The sequence below is a fragment of the Vidua macroura genome, chromosome 2 (assembly GCF_024509145.1).
Source record: "Vidua macroura isolate BioBank_ID:100142 chromosome 2, ASM2450914v1, whole genome shotgun sequence".
NCBI classification, from domain to species: Eukaryota; Metazoa; Chordata; class Aves; order Passeriformes; family Viduidae; genus Vidua; species Vidua macroura.
In genome coordinates, this window is record NC_071572.1 from 29902133 (window position 1) to 29926835 (window position 24703).

Consider the following 24703-nt stretch of genomic DNA (forward strand, 5'->3'; position numbering starts at 1 on the left):
ATGGGCAAATAAGCTCTTCATGCACTACAAGCAGAGAAGCATTTCTAAAGACCATATTTTCAGACCCAGCAAGGCACTCTTCTCTTAGTCTAATGCAGCCATCTAAGCTAAATTGCACATCCTCATGATCTTACAGAATCTTTCAAACATTAATTTTTTGTGAGCAACCACCCTAGAAACTCCACCAGGAACAATAAACAGGTGTTTTCAGAGGACAGAGGAGTTATTTTTCACATCAGTACTGCATTAACAAATATTGCAGGGGGCTTTTCTGCTTTATTAAATAATTTAATAGAAAACCTCCCTTACTAATAACAATAACTCTATCTGGAAAGATATAAAACATTAGCTTTAGTACAATGAGATGCTGAATGTAAAAAGCAATTAAATCAAGAGAAATAGGATCCATCTGATCAATCTTAGTCAAAATGTACAAAAACACCAATTCAAATAATCTGGATGTTTTACAAAGATTTAGACACACACAAATATACTGACAGCTAACACTATCAGTCTCAGCAAAGTGATATAATTGATATTCAGCTCTATAGTTCATTGCAAAGCCTTCATCTCTGGCTTTCTGATATCCTTGGTTAAAGATGGAACAATATATAAGTCTAAGTAAAGGTTTCTTAAAAACTGTATTTTTATATTTTTTCTTTCCTTGTACTCTCATTAAAGTTAGCTGAGAGGAACTTTCAAGATTACAGTATGCTTTCACTAGATATATTTAACTTTAAATACCTATAACTAATATTCTTAAGGGTAGTGCAAATACCATCAAGCCAATTACGGTTTTGCAGTAATTAAATCCTTGGTTTGCAGCAAGCTACATAAAGCATGATCTTTGTTAAGAAATGTTGTGATGGATAAATTTTTTATCAAAAAAATCATGTATATGTATCCTGAAATCAGAAGTAGTTTTAGGAATTCCTTTTGTACTTCACTGGCTCTCCAGACGGTGGTTCTATTTAAGGCAACACCTAAAATGAATTGTGCTGGGTTACCACAATGACTGGGACATAGTGTAACACACTTTAAAGTACAACCATTATGCGAATTGAGAACACAAGCATTTCCAGGTAAACTCTTTTTTGCCCTCTCTAAGCACCTACAGCACCCTGAAGTCCTGTACTTACATCTCAAAGCTACAATAATACAAGCAGCACAAAGTGTTAAAGGTCACAATTTGATAGTATCCTTACCTTGTTCTTTGGTAATAAGAATGTAACTACACAAAACAGTTATTACTCCTACAAAGCATAGGAAGTCTCAAAAACTGCCATAGTCCACAGACATTTATATTGCAAGTGCATGTTTTGGATTTTTTCTTTGAACAGGACTCTTACTCTGTAATCGTACGTAGCATCCGGATTCTCATCACAGGCAATAACTTCTGGAGCCATCCAATACGGAGTTCCAATAAAAGTGTTTCTCCTGCCAACTGTCCTGTCCAGCTGAGCGCTCACACCAAAATCCACTGTGGGTGGGAAAAGAGTAAAATGAAATAAGAGGGGGAAAATAATGCAATGATTACTTTTGCAAAGTGATTTGAAAATAAAGCCCTGTAGATGTCCCACATGGGAGGACCATGCTGAAGAGAAGTAAGATGATTAATCCTGAGGCAAATGAGCCCTCATGGTTCACACACAATGTGCTTGGGCACAAGGGCCAAGGGACACAGCAGCACATGATCACCTCTCCTGTACCCCTCACTGGTCTGCCTGGACAGAAGGGAGAGCAAAGCTGCAGAACTACTGCCTGGGAGGCTGAGAAAGGGCTATTTAGTCCCTTCCCACATGGTGAAGCCAAGCACCTTTGCCTATACAAAAAACAGCCACTTCCCAAAGGTACCTCTCATACTATGGGAAAATGGCATGCATAAACATGTTCCTTTCAGCTCACCACTTCTTCGCTCTAAAACTGGACAGCAAAAATAACTGTTGCTCAGCGAGCTGCTGCTCTCTGCTTTAATGCACAGAGCAGAAACATCAATGAGAGCAAAAGATGAGAATTATTCAGGAAGTGCTAACTTTGGGCACACATACACACAGGCTGAGAAAGAGATGCCCATTTCTTTACAAAGCAATTACATTACAAAGGTGCTTTCTGCCTTTCATTTTGCCCTGCTCAGGACCACAGTGCTATATGTCCTTCTATACCAGTAACTGCATCTGCCCTGAGAGGGCTGTGTCAGCTTCACTGCATCCACCATCTGAGTGACACTGACAAACTGGTGTAGACAAGCTCAGTAGAAGGAATGGTTTGGAAGTCACTGCACCCCATTTTGGACCAAATGAAGGAAAGCTCTCCCAAGAGCTTCCTCCTCCAGCAGCCGGGACAACTTCCCATGCCGCATGCTGCAGGAAGGTGTAATGCAAACCAGAAGGGATGTGGGCTGGGTGGGAGGGCTTCAGCATGGCTCTATATTTAACGGAAAAAAGGTGGTGAGTGTAGCGTGATACAAACACAGAAGGTTGACATGTGCACTAACTGAAAGAGACAAATTAGAGAGGAAATAAAAAAAGTGTATGTCCACTTGGCAGGAGAGAGGAGGCCAGGGATGAGCACAATTTTCAGCAGGCATGCCAGAGCTGGAACTGTGTTTTGAATTCAATGCCACAGCTCCCTTGAGAGTGCTGTCCAGATCATATTTTTGTGTCCAGAACCTGAACAGCAGGTGCTATTTTAATTAAAACTAAATACAAGAGAGACTCCTGTCACTTCCCAAGTCCAGAATAAAGTGAATCAGAACAGACTCAAGTTACACACAGCTCAGTAGGGGAAACAAAATGATCCCTGCACTGATTCTGGCATGAAACCCACATCTCCTAACCAAATTCAACAACAACCTGTGCTCCATCCTCTCCACGCAGGAGGAAATACATGCAAGCTGTCAATCCACATGGAACCACTGACAGAGTACTCATGCTATAAAACATGTTGCGGGGCTCTTAAAGGATGAAATTCATTTGGGAACATCATAAAACCAAAGGCTGAACAAATAAGGAAGTGGACACATGTACCTACTTACCAAGTTTCACTTCTGCATTCTCTGTTAACAACACATTTTGCCCTTTGATATCCCTGTGAATCACATGATGGGCATGAAGATGTGCCAACCCCTGCATTAAGTAGAAGAGAGGAAGGAGAGGAAGTTCAGAGTTAGGCTCTTGGCTCAGCAACAATCTACTCATACCCAGCAGCCCCAAAGGTCACAGCACTGTGCCTCAACCTCTTGCAACTGAGTGCAGTGGGACCTGCAGCACACCACCCACACAGCTTTTGGTGATGGAGCAGAGACACAGGCTTGGATCAGACACACACACAATACCTAAATACAGCCCAACATCTGTACTGTGCAAACACCTCCCAGCTGTCCTGTGAAGAAAGTTCAGCTCCCACAAAGTCTCCAAGTAATTACATTCTAAATGACATCATGGTCGGTGTATGCCACTGACTTCTGACATGCACAGGGTCACACAGAATTTAGCTGGGAAGGGAGGTGGAAGGAGAAAGGAGGTAGCATCCAAATGTCTATATGCACCCCCAAGAAGGAGGTGGGGGTGATGGAGTGGCAGTCATGTTTGAGGGCAAGGGAGGACAGATGATAAAGACATGATCCACTGCAAAAATGCAGTTCTCTAGCCTCCATAAACATGAAGCCAGATAACTGTACCTCAGGAAAAAAAATGCAAAGGCAAAAAAAAAAAAAAGCATAAGCATTATACTTTCCAAAGGAAACAAAACCTCCTGGCATACGGTGCTTTTTGTTGAGACAGCACCTGGATACATGCCCCAAAGCATTAGCCATGTGGAGGGAGGGCTGAGAAAGACATATGTTGCATTTTACTCTCTAATGTAATTGGGAGAACAACAGGCAACCCTCTTAGCAACTGCCTGTATTTTGGGTTCTCCTCAGTTTTCTGCTTGGAAAATTGTAGTCTCCAGTGGGACCATCTTGCCTGTTCATGTTGCCCTCACAGTCTTTTAATGTTTTGTGAAAAATAAAGGAATAGAACCTTTACAGCTGCAAGAGGTTAAGAGAGTAGTGGTTGCTGTAGAAAAGTATTTCTTAACACATGTTCTTCATTAACTGATAATTTACCAGTTTTCCTACATAACCATTGGGCTGTTTTCCTTTTTTTAAAACAGTTAATGAGTGTGACAAAAAACCACTATCTACAGCTTCCTTTCCACATGTCACAAGCAAATCAAGTGAACAGCTGATGTCCCTGAGACCCTTCCCTGACTGCTAATGCTGAGTGTGGTCTTATTTTTCACAGGAATGCAGGCTTTTCCACAGCTTCACACAGGATATTTTTTAAAGCCTTCTGCTACTCCGACCCAGCCAGAGAGATAATCATCTGTTCTCTCCAGAGTACCATTTAACCCTACTGAAAAAACACATTTGGGGTTGCAAAGGCCTGGGAGGAGACAGAGAGGCACGTCTCCACTTTCCTGCAGTCCCCTGACCTTTCCAACCACACAAGGATTCACTGGGTCAACCTTCACTGGTGTCTCCACCTACACCAGTCTTTGGCACTTTAGCTCCTTTTAACTTTGTGTTACATGACCTCTCTTCTCCACCTCTGACAAACTACTCTGTGTTGAATCAGGGATTGAAACATCTCGTTGCAATGTGAGTTTAGAATTCCTTTTTTCCAGATATTCCAGCTCCTGATGGTCAGTAATTAACACTCCTTTTGCAAATCTCTCATTGGAATGAGAAAATAGTTTTCCCTCTTTTCTGAGGTAAATATCTTTTCCTCTTCTCAGCAAGGACTTGACTGCTTTATCTAAGGAGGCTCTAGGATGAATGCAACATAGCATAGAATACCGCCGAGCCCACATGTTTCTCAAATCAAGGGTAAGATGGTCCTGCAGAAGTTAGTTTCCTCATATTAAGGCATGCTAACCATTTGTTTTGAAATACAACTTCTCCTTTGTAAACAACTTAAAATGTGACAGTCAAACGCCAGCAGCTGGACTGTCCTCTAGCATTTGAAATTAGAGCAAGAGACCAGAACTATGTGTCTCCCTCCATCCTCATCTTAAAAATTGCCAAGGCAGAGCAAATGTGTAACGCAGACAACAGCAGCATTGATTTATGCAAGAGCCAGTGCTCATTTCCTTTAACATAAAGCCCTTCAGAACTTCATTTATGATTAAGCAATTGAACAAACATACTGTGTAGTGATATGGGTAGGAGGCAATTTGTTTTACAAAGAAGCACGAGGAAAACCATCCCAGATTTACTTAGTGAAGCAAAACAAATGCCAATTCAAAAAGCACTTAAACTGTACCAACTGGAAATTAAATATTAAGAGTAATTAGCTTAAGTTGCAATTTTAGAACAACTGGTAAGCTACAGACCTCTTCCTGAAAAACTTCTGTAGCCCCGCCTGCAAGCACCGCACAGGGCACAGCCACACGTGACAGAGCTGCTTGCTCTAGGCAGACTGTAGGGACAACACAAGATGAGAGCACATCCCAGCACAGAAGTCCTGACTGCTGGCCTGAGCCAACAGCTCTTCCTCCATGGACTTGATTAGGAAAGAAAAAGGCAGCTGCAAGCATATTTAGAAAAGCCCATTCTGTAGGCTACCGTGCTACAATACTGTTTCAGCCTCAGGTCTTAGGGACACTGTTTCACAGCTTCTGCAGTAGGCAAGGTCACTGGCTCCTCTACTGGCTTCTCATTACTAGAAATTGCAATTTTCTGCAAGGCTTCTGCTACAATACAGTACAACTCACACCAAGTTAAATGATGTGGAGCAGACATTTATCTGCTCCTATGCACTCTCCAAGTGATGACATGGCTAATGGGATTGATCAGAAACAGCTTCTTGCAGAACCTCAAGCTAGGCTGCATCTCTATAGGACTGTTTCTGTGTGGGGCAGACTGTTTTCCTTACCCGGAGAATCTCTCTGGAGATATATGCTATCCAGTCTTCTTTCAGGGTATTCCCTTTTGTGTTCTTCACAAGGTCTGTGATAGAGCCAGCTCCACAAAACTCCATAACAAGCTGCAAAACAAGTATCAGTGTACAACGGACATTAAACACGGACCTCAGCTGTACAGCAAAGCAAAATAATCAGGTTACAGCACTGATTTGGGAAGCTCTTGTGAAGCAGAGAATGTATTTTACATCTCTGCCTGGAAAATGGATTCAACCAAATGTCTTCAATATGTGTCAAACATATATGGAATATGTCTCACATTAGTTACCAGATTTTCAAGGACTGATTTAATCACTGTAATTTAATGCTGGGAATCTGGATTTGCTCGGCTATGCAAAATGCATTAGCAGTAAGAGCACATCCAATGCTGAAGGAATCAAACTTATCACATCACTGCAACACTTCTTATCCTTTAACTTCCATGTATTTATGGAAGAACGTGCACCCTTCCATTTCAACCCCAAACTTCAGTCCTCTAGAGGGTGCAGATGAGGTGGGATGAAAAATGTAATGGGTACAATCTCAAATGCAGCTTTCTTTTTACAGTCATTCTTATATTCTTACTGCTCAGCTGTCTTGCTCCTATGAAACATGTTACTATCCATCAGGGAAACAGGAAAAAAGTTACTTAAAGAACAAATCCACTGCTTACAGCAAATCTTGGTTCAGACATTCCCTTAAGGCTGCGTGATTAGCCTCTCTGATTCACTTATCTAGCAGCTCAGGCAAGCACCAAACTCCTTTAGTTTGTCTTTCCATAAAGTGGTATTTCTCTCATCATCAATCTATATCCAACAGGGAAAGACTTAGGAAAAAACATCTGCTTACCCACAGTTGGTCATCATGTCCTGGAGGACTTTTCTTAATGAAAGCACCATAATAAGTTGCAATATTTCTATGATGAGAATATTTCTTTAGCATATTAATCTCCAGTTTGATTTCTTCTTCTTCATCCTTTGGAAAAAAAAAAACAAACACCCATATGCTTAATATACCACATGCATTATTGATTTATTCTTCTACTTTCACACAAGTAGATTTTTTCTGAACTTCAATTTACACCAGCATCATGTTCAGTAAGCTCCTCTGATGTTCATGCCATCAAAATTCTGCCTATTGAAATGGTCTAAAACAAGCCTTTCCCAAGTTTTCAGTAGCACAAAGAAACAAACGAAAGATGCAGTGGATTTGACCCAGTGATGGAACATGACATAATCTGTTTCAAAAACCCAATGCTTGTAACACCTTAAGCAAATCCATAGCTAGCAGGCTGGAAATTTATGACAGAGGAGTATTATTTCCATTTTCCTCATTTTTTTCTCCTTTGATTTTGGAAATTTCAAACAGTTCTATTTAAACGCCAGACAGTGGCTTTGTGAAACCACCTGCCAAAGTAGGCTCCCATCTTGGTGGCAGCATTGGACTGGCACAGGAAAACAGAGGTGGAGATCAGGAATTCCCCTGATTGCAAGAAAAAGGCATTTGCCTCGTGCACAAGCTTCCTTCTCCTCCTCCATCTGCCTCTGTGGAGGAAGAGCAAGTGCATCAGGAAGAATGGGCCAGGAGCCCAGGCAGTAAACAGGATGCTGAGACACAAAGGCAGAGGAAGGATTTCCCCTGGCTCCCCCCTGCTCCAGCAAGGTGCCAAGCAAAGAGCAGCTCAGGTGAAGGGAGGTCGTCCCTCCAAAGAGCTGAAATGGGTAACATACTGAAACCACTCCTTGAAACACCCACAATCTGCTTTTGAAGTGACAGTAGGACATGTTGCATGGAAGGCTCCACACGCTTTGAGGTGGTGTGTGAGCAGGCAGACAGCAGATACAAAAGAAGGAGCGGACACCAACCCACCCCCAACTCTCTCTTCCCATGCCTAGACAGGGTGAGTCTTCTTCAAGCACCTATCAAGGCAACAAATTAAAAGGTGGATTGATATCCCTTTTTGCTCCACAATTTTATATCCAAGCAGAAAAACATCTACCTTAAATTGATTCCAGGAAGAAGCCAAAACTTCTCCCTAGGGTTGCAGGCTGATGGGAACGGTAGCACATACTATGATTATTCTGTGATGTCAAAGCTGATTATATGATAAAATTTTAAGCCTTAAACTTCTTCGCAATTTGTACCACGCTAGCAATCAAATATCCTATTCATGACATACGCAGATGTTAATACTAGCTACACGTTAACTCTTTATACACACCGGTACACACAGCTTGAACAAGAGATGCCACTCTCTGCTACAAAGCTAACAACCATTTCAAATACTCTAATAGTGGGGTGCAATGCTGACTCGTAAATTATTATGACAGAATTCCCAAAATGTACCGGGGATAAACTATTCTTACATCTTTTCACGATGCATCTTTGAAGTCAAATACTGGATATTTCTGGAACACTGAACAAAATAGTAAAAGAATCCTGTAAATCAAAGTTCCTAGTGAAGAGCAGCCCTGGGAGAAAGCATTGTCAGAAAAGCTTTTTGAGCCAAAAGCTAACTTGGTGCTTCCTCAGCTGCTTCTGTTGTACGTGCTGTTGAATGATTTTTTTTATTTATTCAGACTATATGCAAAAAGGCAAAAAAAGAGATGGGGAATGAATACAGGCTTATGTTACACCGAACCTCTGAACTGTGGATTTAGGCAAAAAAAATTAAACAGGAGCATTGTTAAACTTGATGCCTTGGGACTTAATTGCTGATAGGTTAATATGTATAACTGAATTAATCTGCTATTTTGAACTGACTTTTTAGATAAAAATTACTTCCTACCCTCAGCACATGAACACAATAGCTTTTACAATACAATGGGCAGGATGTCTTAAAGGTTGTTTGTGTTTATTTATTGTAACAGCAGCCAAAATGACAATACTTAAACAGGATCTATTCCTGAAATATGAAATAATAAAAATCCCAGCCTCCCTCCCCCCAAAATAAAAAATCCTGAAGAACAAATGACAAAAAAGGCATACACAGAGCCAGCAGACTGTAGACAGTTACTGCTCTTTCAGCTCTCCACTGAGTCTGTGTCACAGCACCTGCTCAAAGGCCTGCAGCAGAATCTCCCTGCAGCAATATCTCCCCAAGTATCTCCCTGAACTACAGCTAACAATGGTCCTGCATTCATATTTCAGCTGCCTTTGAGCACTTGTCCACAACAGAAATAGCACCTCACCTACAGTTCAATCCAGTACAAAATGCAGTTTACAATAATAAATGGATTCAGAAATTTTTGCCAAGCTTCAGATGAATCCACGTAGTTAGTGTGGATCGATAACCCCCTGGCAATGAGTCCTGAAGACTCTGTGACAAAAGGAACTATTATGAGGATTAATCAGCACAGTAAAGGCTGAAGCACCAGTGTGGTAGAGCAAATGGTAGAAGACTTAAGAAAAAAGGAAATTAAAAACAAAAAGTTGGCCAGATCGAAATTGTTCTGTTCCAGATTCAGGAGCATTTTTTTTCCAGGGTACAGGTCATTTCATCCCAATGTGGACATCTGAAAGAGGCCAAACAATGTGCACCCTACCGGTGTTTACTTCTCCCCACTAACTACAAAAGGAGAGTGAGGTCATTAACCAAGATCCAGACACCAATCTTGCAGATGTCTTGCATCAGGGCAAGATGAATCCCACCCAAAAATCTCACCGGATAAGGCCATTTCCGTACAGATCTCCTTATGGACACATGTGCCTCAGGGAGGGTACACTGCAGCCTGCAGCAGGGATCCTCCTGAGGAGACTGAGGTGTTTTGGCAGCCGTCCTGGGATTTGGACATGTGAGCCAGAATCAGAGATGGAAGGTCTGCTCAAGACAACACATGCGCTGACACCCCTCCATTTGCAGAGGCAAGGGTATCACAAAAGCAGAAAATTAAAACTGACTGAGGCAAGAGACTGTCATTCTCATGAAGTAATACAAAAGTACATCCTTTTTTCTTGAAGGAGAGAGGCAGCTGGTGAGCCCTTCCTAGTGATTTTATGCAGCTGGCATCAATTACCACTTTAAGCCATTATCTGTGAATACAAACTCCCATTGAAACCCTCTTTGTCTTCCCTCTGATGGAGCTGGTGGAAGTGTTTTATACTTATACATTCCCTGTCTGTTTGTGACAGCACGTCTGATTACCAGTAATTTTTGCAGTAAGCTATACTTTTGCAAGACTCACGTGGTTAAATCAAGGTTGGAGCAGCTCTCCTCTCCCTTTTCATGTGTTTCCCTTCAGAGACTAAATGGACGTGCCAGCATCCCTAGGGGTTTCTAACTGCAAACTCTTTTACCAAAATAATCTTGCCTGTAAGATTAAAACCTGCATATGACTCCCACACAGAAATCCACCTATGTACATTCAGATAATTTCTAACCATTTGAATCAGCAGACTGAAAATAAACTCAGGTGTGTTACCTCTCAGCCTACCACCCAGCAGCACCTGATCAGCTTGCTTACTGCTCCACCACAAAAGCTCAACATCCCTTGTTCTTCCATTCATCATTGCACACTAAATATCAATGTGGGTTTTTCTGCATGCAGATGGCAAATCAATGACTTGTTTTTATTACTTCAGCATTTACAAAATTGTGATGATTTAAGTAGCTGAAGATTTTAAGTATTTGACCGTGGTTGCCACTGGAGAAACTCGCGGTCAAAAAATGCTACTAGTGCAGATCCGTGTAAGGAAGATTATCAGCTGTTTTCAAAAGGTAGTACTCCACCCCCTGCAACATTATGGAAAGAAAACATTGCATATTTACACAAATTTTTAGAAGACAAGGAATTCAGACACACTTTGCTGGACATTTTTGAGGGACAGAAAAGAAGAGAACTAAGCTCTAGAAGTGTCAGAATCAGGGAGGACATAACCAAAGGAAAAGAAAAATCACTTCCAGTCTGTCCCTAAACATCATTGTCTAGATGCCTCAGGAGACCAAGCACAACAGTCCTGACCTGTTCCAGCACTAAAACTGGTATGAGACCCCTACAAGAAATAGTCTCTGAGAAACACACTTGGAGGAGTAAGGGGGAAATAACACTGTTTCCCAAGCTCTACAGCACAATAAAATTATTTTAGGAGCTGAATTTTAAAATTTAAAGAAACCACCCAAACCTCCTAAAGGTAGAGGAAAGACATGTCTCACGGCATGTAAGTGGTGACTTTCCATTCAAACTCCCTCACCTGGAAGATCTGTCTGACTACTGCTCTTGGCTGGAAATTTACTCTGCCAGCTCAAGGAGGAGAAACTCAGTTATTATTTCCAAAGGTTTTATTTACCCTAGTATTATGATGAGGGGAAATGTGAATGAGAAAACACAGTCCAGCAAGGTTAAAGCAAGACAATGTTCTGTGATAAAGGAGAGAGCAACTTTACTTATCCTACCAGATGATTTATATGCTGCTCTAAATCAGTGTGAAGCAGAATACAAATTGGTCCTTTCAGTAACTTTGCTTTCTGATTTAAGAAATGAGACAGTGACAAATCTCGTCTCTTCCCTCACAAATGACATCCAGTCATTTCAAGCTACAACAAGGGTTTTTTAGAATTCATATCACTACCAAACAGTGTAAAATCAAACACCAGCAAAATAGGATGGAATGAGGGAAGCCTTCATATCTCCTCTCCTCTGCTTTCCCAGTACTGCTCACAAAGCTTTGCCTGCCTGTACCCATGGAGCTGCCCTGCCTGGAGAATGACAGCTGGCAATACTCTGCCTGGGGTTTCAGAGTAAGCCGAGTTCCTGAGGATCACAAGCTCCAATGGCAGCTTCTGAAATTTGGAATCTTGAGATCACAGAGGAGTTGGGATTTGTGCAGAGCAGCAGGCAGCACCCTCAGCCCAGCACTGGGAGTGAAAAGGCACTGCTAACCCAGGGACTCCCAGAGCAATGGAGAGGAAACCAGTCTGCCTTCACAGGCATGAAAATGATAACAACTTTCCCTTTCTTTTACCATCTGCCTCTGACACACTAATTGAAGAAAAACAGGAGAAGTCCAAAAGAAACCCAGTTTATTTTCCTTTCTGCTTCCTCTCACGTTTCACTTCTGCCTTCCACTCACATAAAAAAAAAAGAAAAAAAAAAAAAGAAAAAAAAAAAAAAGAAAAAAAAAGAAGTCCTAAAAGACACCAAAACCACAAACAAAAATCTTCCTGGATAAATCAAATCACATCACCAACTTTTGCAAATCACCATTATGCTTGAGTGTCACAGCCTCCCTCCTCTTTGCACTCCAGACATGGCCAGCATCCATTTGGAGCAGAATCTCTCCAGGACAGAGAAAGTCTGAATAGAGCCTAGCACAATAGGTGACCTTTTCTGCTGCAGGAATCCATAATATATACACTCGTTAATAAAGTTCTCACACACGAGGGAGATGTTTTGGCGAGGAAAGTTGGGGCAGTATTGCACACAGCACAGTACTTGAACAGGGAGCTGTGGTGCTGCCTCCAAGCTGGGAAGGAGGTTGTAATTTCAGGAGGAACCAAACCACAAGAGAAACGATACTCCGAGTGGGTAAGTCCCTGCCAGCGACTGCCAAGGTAGGAAGTTTGTATAAAGCAGAGCAGCTTGCATTGCAGAGAGTGCAACGTGGAAAAACGTGATCCTCTCCAACACCACAACTAAGTGTTGGAATTGGGAATATGACATAAAATAGTTTGTAAGAAAAAATATCAAACACAGGCTTCTTGGGAGGGAAAGTCTAAACTGTTTCAAATAAAAGACTTTAATCAAGAGGTGCAATAAATATTTAACAAGTCCTTATACAATCCCTCCTAAATCTTAAATTTCTTATTACACCCCATCCTTCTTGAGAGCCTTTTACAAGCCTTTGAGCTTTGTCACCCTCAAGCTAAAGGGTAAGTTTATTTCCCATCTGTCTCTCTCCTGTGTTATCTTCTCACTCCCAGCATTCTCTGTGCCTGTTTCACTTCACATGCAAGGTCTCTTTTTCACAGACACCTTACCCACATACTCTTCCCACCTTGGCATCAAGAGGTTAATTTCTCTGCACTGTCCTTCAAGTCCTTCCCAAACACAGACTTTTCCAAGGCCTCCAGCCTGTACCCTCTTAAGAAAGGCATCCATCACGCCACACAGTGACACTGACGGAGCACTAGCCATCCAGCAAGCACTCGCATGGGTGCTGAGCATCCCCCACCCACTGCTGGGAGGGTGCCTCAGCCTTGTCCACATCACAGCCCATGCAGAGAAAGGCCTTCATGGGCTTTACCATTTGTGAGTTTTCTGGAAACCAGGCATCCTGTCACTGGGAGCTGCCCACCAGCCTGCGAGCTGCTGCCGCTGCTGGCACAGAGCCATGCTGCCAGGAACAGCAAAGCAGCAACGCTGCTCAGGCACAGTAATTGCAGAAGACGGCTGGGAAGCTTTTTCAAGGGTCAAAAAAACCTTACTTTTGCGAGGACTGGCTGGCAGAACAGTGCTGTCCTTATGACCACATTCAGTTACCTTCAGTGGCAACATTTCATCAAGCAGGTGAGAAACACTTCCACCAAACAGACAAAACAGAAGCTGCTTTGTCTCGCCTTGGCTCAACACCCTCTCTACTGCATGCTAAAGGCACTGTTTGAAACAAGAAAGCAAATGAGCCAAGTTGTTCACAACAGTGCCATCACTGAGGCTGCAGCCATAAAGGAACAGTTAAATTAGCTGGACAAAGAGGCATGAGGAAGGACTAGCTCCTAAGCACTCCCCAAGGAGCCTGTGTAGCAGCATTGTGCAGGCGCAGGAGATGGAATCACGTGCAGGCAGGAAGGAGCCAAAAACCACGTGAAGACAATACTTGTCTGTTGTCTCCCCCCTAAACCACCTCCTCTACCAGTCACTTCGACAACAATATTTTCTTTCTTGCCTGATGCGCCTCCGGTGCCTTCACTGGTCACTGAATGAGCTGCTCTGAAGGCACAGAAACCACACCACTGCTGACCTCCCTCAGTAAAATCCCGGGATGCCACAGGCTTTTCCAAAGACAGCCAAGAGAGAAACCTCCTAAGGGCAAATCGCTTCAACTATTTCCAAGGCTAATTCCTTGATCCTAGTCATGATTACTTAAAAGAGTTTCCTGCTCAGATTGCATGTTTGTCCCAGCTATAAATTCAACTGTCCATCCTCATCACGCCTAAATTACAAGTTACACGACAAGCTAGCCTTATATTGACATCTTCAGAGCTCTCATAAAAGAGGGCTAGTCCCCTACGTTCATCAATATTATTTACACTAAAAATGTCTGTTGCTATACAATTTATACATCCAGTCTCAGGTTTCTTGTGATCGGAACAAGCCCTTCCTAGCAGATATTAAAATTAAGCCTGTGTGTGTAAGAAAGAAATCTCCTTCATGCAAAGCTCCAGGCTCAGATAATTATAGGAGATGCAGATGCTGGAGAGAAAGCAGGCTAATGAACAATGCCAAAATGTTGCACAGCTCTTCTCCTTCCATTCTCAGCATGCATTTGATGCCAAGGAAAGCAGTATCTCAGGGGATAACAGAGCCAAGGAAGGCATTTGCCCACTGCTGGTCCCTGCTCTGCCCTGGGCAGTATGAAGCTCCACCGCTCCCACCTGGAGGGCAAATCTCCTTCCCAAAGGGATCAACACATGAGTCCCTCCCCACATGTGCAGTCCAGACGCTGCCGGGATGCAGTTTGGACCTGGGAGGTGTAAAAGGCTCCCAAGTCCTGCAGGTTTCATGCACCTGGAGCATGAAACAACAAGAAGAAACTGAAATTCTGGCTTGACACTAAGCTTTAAACTTAGAGGGAGGCAGAAGGGGAACATCTGAGACAAGAAAGGAAACAAAAGGTTGAAATGACTGAAAGCAGATTTCCTATGCACCAAATGCCACACAGACATTGCACTAGCAGAAATGTAAGCCAAGAAAGTAAAGTACATTAAAAATAGCAGTTCTGGCATAACAGTAATGTTCTTCTAGTACATACATAGTGAAAACCTATAATTACACAAAGACACTAATTTCCTTAAAGGACAGATTTGTTCAATATACAGCCTCACACCCACACTGACCAACAAGTCTTGTAGATGAATAGGGAAGAGGAATTTATTTACAACCCCTCTTTCATTTCATACATTGAAGGAAACCCAAATGCTACAAGACAAATAAAATATCCCAACAGTTTGTGCTAACAAACACAAAAGATATAACTATGCACACCCAAACAGGAACAGAACAAATGAGAGGACAGGAAAGTAATCCCACTTGGGCTTTTCTCAGGGCTGTTTCACATAGGATCTTTTATCAAAGTGAGATGGGGCTGGAGAAGTAGTTTTCAAGAAAAATTCAGCAACTCTATCACATGCCACCATTTCTTTTCTGAAGGGCCTGGCACTGTTCAGTACATTATATTATTTAGGTCAAAAGCAAACAGACAGATTTGCAAAGCAGAGGGGGAAGACTGGCAAAGGTACTCCAAAATAAATCATACATTAAGAAATAAAATTTAAAATAAAAAATAAAAACAAACAAAAATCCCACACCAAAACAAACAAAACCCATAAAACAAACAAACAAAACCACCAAAAATAAAAACAAACCCAAAATACAGAGCAGCACAAACAAGTACCAGCATAATTGCCATCAGTGAGCAGCTGGTAGCCATGAAGCAATACCTCATACTCCAGGAGACACTGTCCCACCAGTGACCTTTACCCCTCTACAGGACAAATACCACCTCAGGTGGACAGACCTGTCCCTCGCAGGCATTTTTCCCCCATGTTAAACTGCAGATCCCCAGGCTTTAACACTCCAGGCTTCAGCACAACCACTGTGTGCCTAAAATTAGACAGAATGAATCCAGGCTTTGGTCACTGGTAGCATCAATGGTTAAGACAAGCAAACAACTGTTGAAAGTCTACAAGTTTTATTATGGTCTTGGTCTTCCGATCCCAAATCAACTAGGAGGTGGAAGAAGAACTTTGTAACATATTGCTAATCCCTCAGCTGTCCACATTCCCTAAGTCTTCTAATGCTTTAATTAAGGGAACTGTCCTCATTAAAATGCTGCGAGTGCAGCAATTTTTCCTTCCAAATATTTAAAATGGTCTGCAACACTAACAAAGTTCTGCATTTTGTGAGAAAATGAGTACAAAGAAAAGGCCCAAACCTGAAATTACTGCATTTTCTTTGCAGGCCATCAATCCATTTCTATAATGTGACATACACTCCACTGAGCCTGCTACTATGAAGAAATAGATTTAATGCTTCTTTTCTAAAGTGGTGTATCTTTGTCTGAGGTACACCTCCCAGGTGAAACTACTTCTAACAGACAGCAGTCACATCTGCAAGCATAGAAGGTAAGACATTGGCTTAGGAATACCCATGCTTAATGCCCATTTTTAGTGCAGCCAGTAACCTATGCTCTGTTTCACACCCACAAAAGGAAAACTCAAAATTCTGCACTATGCTACAGCTTCCAATAATCTTCTTGTAAGCAAGGATTGGTGTGAGATCATGATCTGACTTATTCAACACAGGGTTTCTTTTGTGCAGCAGCCAAAATATGTAAATTGCCCAGGAATAAAAGAAATCATCCGATCCGTACATGTGTCTTACAAACACGACTGAATGACAGTGTGAGAGCACAAGTCCTTACAAGTTCTAATTTCAGGTAATCTTTGCCTGAAGGTTAAACACTTTAGCTCTTCTGGTTCAATGTTAGTCACTGCTCAGCCTCTGTCAGTAATCCACAGCCTTCCCCCTGCCTTGTGCAGAGAAAGGACTGCAAGTCCAAAATGCCAGGTGCCAGTAGGCAGGGTCCAAAAGGTTCAAAGGCCCACTCCTCTCACCTGGCGAGGGACAGAAGGGATCGCAAAAACAGCCGCTACACCAGCCCACCGTCACGTGTTTGAGAAAAAGGCTGAATAAACCACTGTCTGCGTAGACCATGGGAGGAGACTGGACCAAGTCCTACAGGTTTGTCAAATTCAATTTTCAAAATACTCTAGAAAATGCCTTTAATTTCTTACACCAACGTTGCAAGCAAGGACTGCTTTAAAAGCTGGAAGGTGGAGACTTGCCCGTACTCCCTTTGTCACCATCTCCACCTTCTCTTCCCTCTCTGTTTTGGTGAGAACTGCTCCTCCTCATAACAGTGACAGAGCAGAAAACTAATATCAGGTCAGTAGCTGTATTACCATCAGACCTGCACAGACCTACTGAAACCTGTTCAAGCCCTTAAACCACCTGCTACTTCTTGGGAAGGAATGGGCTCCTTCTGCAAAGAGTAAACACAGGCCAATGATGGATACCAGAATAGACCTGAGATTTCTGCTCCTCCTTGCTCTTCTTCATTCCTAAAATCTACAATGTAACAGCAGCTTTAAGGGTGAAAACACACCACGCTCAGCTACTCTGTAGGAATAAACAGAATATAAATAACTAGAAATATGTATGCTGAGAGCAGCTTTCTTGAGGCAGACCTCTCCAACTTGCTTGTTCATGTATGAATGAGATCCATGTTTATAACCCTAGGGGTTTTCAAAGCAAGAAGGAATATTGATATTATATTTTACCTCTAAAATACTCTACTGCTCAAAAAACCAGCTATTTTAAAAATGGGAAATCCATTACCAAGTGATTTACAACTGACTGACAAGATGATGATGTCTGTAATTATCATATCCAATCACTCAAATTACAATTTACCAGCAGACACACAAACTATTTGATTCACAGTTAACATTTTTTCTTCAGCAATTGCCAGGTCCTTTCTAAAACAAGAGGGGAGACAGACAACCTCTATCAGTAACAAATGCAGCTGCTGATGAGTGGAATTCAGGGATGTCTGAGAGGGGCAAATTTCCCTTCATGTCTGTGCCAAACCCTCCCAGAGGACAGATGACAACCAGAGCTGCAACCAAAAGGCTTTTCCTTTGTATTCAGACAGGAACAGCTGTTAGACAGGTACAAAAGTACAGCCACGTCTGGGCATGTGTGATAAGCAAGTTCTTTATAAAATTGGTTGCTGAGGTTTTGATTTTCTTTGGTAGATTAACACTGACTTATGCACAGCATTTAAAATCACCCTGCACTGCCAAAGCTCTATAAAGGCTGTGCACTTTAGTGTACAAGTTAAGTACATTTGGCACTACGCTACGATGTACAAAATCATTTCCATGCAGCTGCCAGCAGAAGGGAGCTATATTCTTGGACCAGATGTTTTTGTTGTCGGTGCTGCCAAGCACGCCTGGAAACCTCACAGCTGAGCAGTGCTGCAGGAGTGAATTAACAATGAACAGAGCCACAAGATGCTCGTGTCCATCTATTAAATGGGGTGTCACAGTCCCCTCTCTCCCTTGCTCCTGCTCTCTGAGCAAGGAAGATGTGGATGGCCAGCTAATTATTTACCTGTCTGAGAAGAAAAGCCTTTCTGTCTCCATCAGGATAAATAAAAGCAACGAAAAATGCTTGCAAATCTTATACCCCAGCTGCATTTACCCTTAGCTCGGAAGGTGACAAAGAGACCTTGATTAACAGCCAAGAAAACAGGACTGGAAAAAATATAAAACAGTCCTAATGTCACAGTAAATGTTTGTTTTTGCTGCTGGGCTGTGAACAGGCAAGCATTTATTAAAAGGTATTTCACTTCAAAAATCAGAGCTGCTATGGCATCTCACTTTCCAGTTTAAAAACAAACAGCTCAGATCCCAGCACAAGTCTCTCACTCTTGAGCTGAAATGCTGAGAGGGGGGGCAGGAGTTTGGGGACAGAAGTCCACTTCTCAACCTCAACACCAGCTTCCAGTGAGGCTCAGCTGCTCTTTGCCCTGCTGTCCCCATGCTGAAAAGCAGGGGCTCCTGTCAGCCCCTAACCTGCCAGCCTTGCCTGTCACAACTGCACCACAACTAGCAGAGGGGACCTGCAAGGACCAAAATACTGAATGGTCAGCCAGCTGCTCAAAACTGCAGGTGCGCACACACAGCAGGCAGTGAGCAGTCCCAACAGGAACGAGGGAGTCAGGCACCAACACTCAGAAGCTGATGAGAAGAAAAATGAGGTTTACTCAGTCCAAAACTGTCCTGTGGCAGGCCCTACAACAACCACAATGCCTGCAAGAAAAACCAGAGAGGCCAGGCCATCTCACCCAGAAAGAAAAAGCCCTGCAATAGTCCAGGAAGAGGTGGAAGCACATCCACCACTCCATCCAGGCGCTGCAACCCTCCCCAGGCAGCGATGGGCAACACCGCTTCCTCAGGCTTGTGGTCAGGGGCTCGCTTTGGTTATTCTACTCACTGGGCACCACACATGTTCAGAGAAGAAAGTGACACACAAAGCGTGTGTGTGTGTTATGAGCCTGCTGTGAGCTGCTCTGGAGGCTCTTTTCTCAAGCAGCCCGTTCAGACAGGCACAACTCACTCCTGCAGCACAAGCGCCTGTTAAAAAGTGAAACTCAGCAACCTGACTGTAAAATAAATGCAGGCATAATATGTTTTACTGAAATACTCCAATACATAATATAATCTGATCTCCCTCAGAAAAAGTATTGGTTTGGTTTCCCCAGCCCGCAGCAGCCACCACAGTCCCTGTGCCAAGCATGGCCCCAGCCTGCCCAGCCAGCATCTGCATGGGAACTACACCCAAAGCAGTGCCTTCCTTACGGATATATACGAAAGTTTGGAGTTAAAGAAAAACAAACAAACAAATAAAAAAAAAATCCCAGCAAAAACCAAGAAATACGTCTTTCCTGTTCAGATAAATAACTGGTCGCCTTCTCAGGGATTTTTCGGTTAAAATAAAAGCAATGCTATCACTACAGAGTCTCAGGGGAAGATGACTCATGAGCAGGAAAGGCCCTGTAATTCTGTGCTCAGGGTATTCACCCCAATAGATATTACAACTTTTTACTATGCTAGTCTGGTAACATGATTAAGTGGCAGTCTGAAGAAATCTTCCCTTAATCACACTTGATTTGAAACCAAACTAAGAGCAATTAGCTCAGCCAAAATGCATGGGGGAGACAGGGAAGGCATTTACATCCAAAAGACGAAACCTAGATTGTTTGGAGAGCTTCAAAATTCAGGAGGATAAGGTTCAAGGCACCGGATTTGCTCAGAGCAGAGCTGTGTGACAATGAAGTCATGCACAAAGGAACAGCTGCAGCAACCCTGCCAGCTCCAGCTCCATGACCAAGGCAAGGATCTGCTGGATGGTTTGGAAACATTACCAAGCAGCATGGAAGCAGCAGAAATCCCACACAGCAAACCAGACCTCTTCAATAGCTGGGGAGAGGCAGCTAAGTGAAAGACCATGTGTTGCAGAGGTCAGCTTCTGCCAGACTAAGGTATCTGAACAAAGCCCATCATGCCTGACGGCTCCTCTCCTGCAGTTTCCTGCAGCCTAGTCCCTTCAAAAGGCACATGTAGAAATCCCAAAGCCCACTCATGAAAAAAAGTCTCACAGAAACTGACAGTTAAATTGGTGAAACTTGTCTTTGCTGGTTTACTAAAAAATGATGCACCACTACAAAAAGCTTTTAGCTGTGCTCTCGCTGGCATGAATTGAAAAGTGAGGTTCAGGGGGTGCAGAATAAGAAAAGGAAGAATAGACAGGCTATTATAAAGATAGAAAAACGTATTATTAGTACTACCAGCACTGATAATAATAGAAAATTCTAAGGTTGTGGGTGCTTTTTATTTTATTTAACGAAAACTCTCCCCAAAACAGCTCCATCTGTAGTCTCTGAGCATCTGGGGCTTTCTGCCAAAGTGATCAGTAGCAAAGAGCTAGCATTTGTCTTTGAATCACAGCTATTATGTGCTTCAGTGTTCCCACACCACACAGAAACTGGAGGCACTCACAACTCTTCCTGGGCTAACGCTGAGCCACTGATCCAAAGCACGAAGGATGAGGGCAGTGCATGTGTGCTGCTGCATATAAAGGCTGGGCATGATGGAAAGAAAAGGACATTGCTGGTTTTCATGACCTATAAAACTTCCTGACTGAAAGCGGGCTTGGCTGAGGGCAGCTCTCCAACTTGCTGGCAATCCTCTTCAAAGCAGGACACCCAGCTAAAGGTTGTCTCTTTCATACAATGCATCCCTTATTCCCTCACGCCTTTAGTTCGTGAGCAGAAACTCTTCCTGAGGAACCACAGAGTGTACATCCATGCACCAGTCACGACCCAGTTTTGGCCACCTCTCCACAGTGCTGGCCTGAAGAGTGGGCACATGTCCATGCACACAAACAACCTGCACATTGCAGTTGCTTCCCTTCAGGGAAGTGCAGGGCTCTGCAAAAAGTCTTTAAGTAGTGTCAGCTGCCCACCAGCCCTACTCGCCTCACACCTGTTTTACCATTTATCTTGTAAACATAATTAAAAGAGAAGCTTAAAAAGGAAAAAAAAAAAAAAAAAAAAAGAAAAAATATGGAAGAAGTTCCCTGAACGAAAGATGCAAAAAAACTGTTGAACAGTTTTTTTGCTCCTACTAGCATAACTAGAACGTCTCTGTTACAATGCTGTGTATCAGGTTTCAGAAGAAACATTTGGCTCCTGACAACACATAGGAGGCAAGCAGGTTTCTCCCTCTGAAGCCCTCTAGTGATAGCCAAAAGCAGAGCAGTCACACATCTATTTGCTTTGAGTGCAATCAGGAGGAAAATGCAGAAAAATACCTGCACAAGATATCGCTGCTCATCTGCCACGCCAGGTGAGGATGGCCATGTTTCAAGGAGCAGAGAACAGCTCATGGAACCACACTAAGCAGAGTGTTTGTGATTGTTTATCCATGCCCTGAGTAGCCATTTGTCCTCTAAAGGCTGATGAATATGGGTATTTTTGTAAACAATCATGGATTAGACCTCTAATCCAAACAGGAACCAATCTATCCAGAGTGGTTCTTAATCAAGGCTCACCAAAAAAGAAGGAAAAAAAAAAAAAAAATTTGTAAGCATATAGGCTTCATACGAAATGTCTCCCCCCCCCCCCCCCCAGTCTCAAACACTGAATTCCAACTTTTGGATCTACATTGACCCATAGCATTAGGCTCAATTTCTGCTCTCCACTGAATATACAGCCCCTGAATATATGAATTCCCACAAGTATATTCATCCCATACATTATCAAGCTGCAGAGAAAAGCAGTAGAAGAAACATCTTCATTTTTATCTAAGAAAATTTCCTATTAACTGCCAGTCAATCCTCATCCCCCTCTGGATCCAGCCCTGCCTCACAGATTCTGAGTATGCAGGCCTTTCCTAGGAAACAGCAACACGCTGCCCAAACCCACTGAATTGCATTCTCCTGCTTTATCAACCACCTGTATGAAATTCACTTATTACAGAACTAGCGATATAAAATATATAAAAAGGACATTGAGGTGCTGAAGTGTGTCCAGAGAAGGGCAACAAGGCTTGTGAAGGGTTTAGAAACCATGTCCTATGAGACACAGCTGAAGGAGTGGGATAAGGAGGCTCGGAGGGACCTCATCACTCTCTACAACTGCCTGAAAGGAGATGAAGTGAGGTGGGACTGATCTCTTCTGCTGTGCCTTCAGTTAGAGGGCCAGAGAAAATGGCCTTAAGCTGAAACAGAGGAGATTCAGATTAGGTATTAAGAAGAAAATTTCATTGTTCAGATGGTCAGGCATTGGAATTGGTTGCCCAGGGAGTTGGTGGAGTCACCATCCCTGGAGGTATGTGCATCTGGTGCTGGGTGGTGGGGGTCCAGTAGTTGAGGGGTTACAGTGATAGTGCCAAGTGAGCTGTTGGACTGGATGATCTTTTAAGTCTCTTCCAACCTTGGTGATTATTTGATTCCATGATATTTTTTACATGTCAGAGTGACAAATTATTAGATGCATCATAAGCAACAATGTTAAGATGAGGCACTGTTTCCCACAGCAAGGGCTGCTCTAACACCTTATATAGCTTAAAGCACTTTATTGACAAAGAAAACTTAAATTATGCCAATTTAAATCATATCTAACTACTGTGTGGAGGAAAAATGAGTGACATTCAGCAAATTAGCGATGGTACCATCCAAGCATACATAGCAAGGGCAGGCTGGGCTTTTGACTCTGGACTTGACTCAAAGCAAACAGATGACTTTCAGAGGTAGATCTATTTTGGCTACCTAGATTAGTTCACTAAAGGGTTGTTTTCCTTTGCCATTCACTAACCAAAGTGCTGTTAAACTCAGGGTTAAGGAGGCTCTTTGCCTGCAAACACGGGGCATGATCCACAATACAGTTCAGCTAAGCCAGCCTCCCACAGGTCACCAGGTCAGAGGCAGCTGGCACCACACATCCTCAGCACAGGTTTTCCAGCTCCAGCACTGGAATTGAGCTTGCCACACAGCAATTCTTTGCTCTGCTATTATCCTGAACACTGGAATTCAGAATCACAATGAATGTTATGGAAATCATCCAAAGCAGAAAGTGAAGTAATTTCTAAGGCAAGCAAGCAGACTAAAAATAGCCTGTTACACAGTGGAAAGAATCAGAGGGTAGGGGAATCCCTGCAGAAGACCTTTACACTCCATTCTTTATTCCTAAATCTGCAGGTTGAAGCACTACAAACAGTCCCTCAGCCGTCACTGTAGGTGGCTGAGAAAGATGCAGCCAAGATGTTGGAAAGGCGTTGCAGCCAGCTTTCCTCCTGGATTTGCACTGCAAAGGGATGGCTCCAGGTTCCTCATGCAGCCTCACAACTGTAACCCTGTGGAGATGCTGCTTGCAGGCCAGCTCCCAGAAGCTGACACTTCTCCATCCTGCCTGGCCCCTCTCACCCACCCTCTGGCCAGCTTTAGTGAGGGCAAAAACAGTAGAAAGATAATCTATATTTTTTTAAATATATATATATATATATATATATATTTCCTAGCCAGTGGAGCACAGAATGGGACCTGATAGATTCTGATATAAGGGGAACATGGAAGGGAAGGGAAGAGAGGCAAGGCTCTCCCTGCAATAGCATCCAGACACCCAATTGTCTTTGTTGTACTGTAAAACCTTATCTCTAGGGAGAAGTAACTAGAAATGGGGAGACCACAGACACCTATGTCAGGAGATGCACTGCTAACATAAGAGGATGATATATTTACAAATAGAAAATGCAACTATTTCTCCTTTTTTTTCCTGCCAGCGGGAAAAATCCTTTCTTGAGTTTACACATAGTTTGTTTACATTTGTAGGCACAGAGAATGAGTGTGCATTTACATGCTGATCTATCCACTTTTACATGATCAGTGCCAACTCTTAAAATTTGTGTTGCAAATCAAGACTGGGCTGGGTACATTTCCCAAAATTTTTTATCAGAACTGGGGAGCAGCAGCAATTCTGACATAGGAACAGATATCTCCCCTCAGGGACTCAAATTTCAGTGCAGACTTGTTTGACCATGCTGCCCCCTCTGATCTATAAATCAGTGTGACTCTATCATTTTATAATCGATGCAAAGCTGCACATTTTAAAAATTGCTGCAAAGGAGTGCAGTACGAGAAGCAGAAAGACAAATTCAGAATGAAAATCAACAAACTCATTTATAAAAATTGTTTTGTCCCACAGGCTCAAAGGGAGGCAACTACAATAAATGCTAGTGAAAAGGGAGCTGAGGTAAAATATGTAAGAGACAACTAAAACCTCCAGTAACAATGCTGCCTTTGCATCAGTGTTTCCACAGCAGTGACTCAGGGTTGCCTGTTCTGCAGCCCCAGCCAGGACAGGTTAGAGCAGGGGGAGCCAAGCAGCCGCCAGGATGCTCTCTCTCCCTGCTGCCTCT

At 42.8% G+C, this 24703-nt stretch overlaps 1 protein-coding gene across 10 annotated transcripts in view; it reads right to left on the bottom strand.

The window, feature by feature from the left end:
* Positions 1 to 24703, bottom strand: part of MAP4K4 (mitogen-activated protein kinase kinase kinase kinase 4) — a 165381-nt gene that overhangs the window by 52205 nt on the left and 88473 nt on the right. For all 10 annotated transcript variants that reach the window (XM_054004486.1, XM_054004502.1, XM_054004511.1 and 7 more), the window contains 4 exons: positions 6793 to 6918; positions 5919 to 6029; positions 3035 to 3125; positions 1350 to 1480 (listed from right to left, as the gene is read on the bottom strand). In XM_054004486.1, the coding sequence (XP_053860461.1) occupies positions 1350 to 1480; positions 3035 to 3125; positions 5919 to 6029; positions 6793 to 6918 (459 nt within the window). The remainder of the gene's footprint in view (positions 1 to 1349; positions 1481 to 3034; positions 3126 to 5918; positions 6030 to 6792; positions 6919 to 24703) is intronic.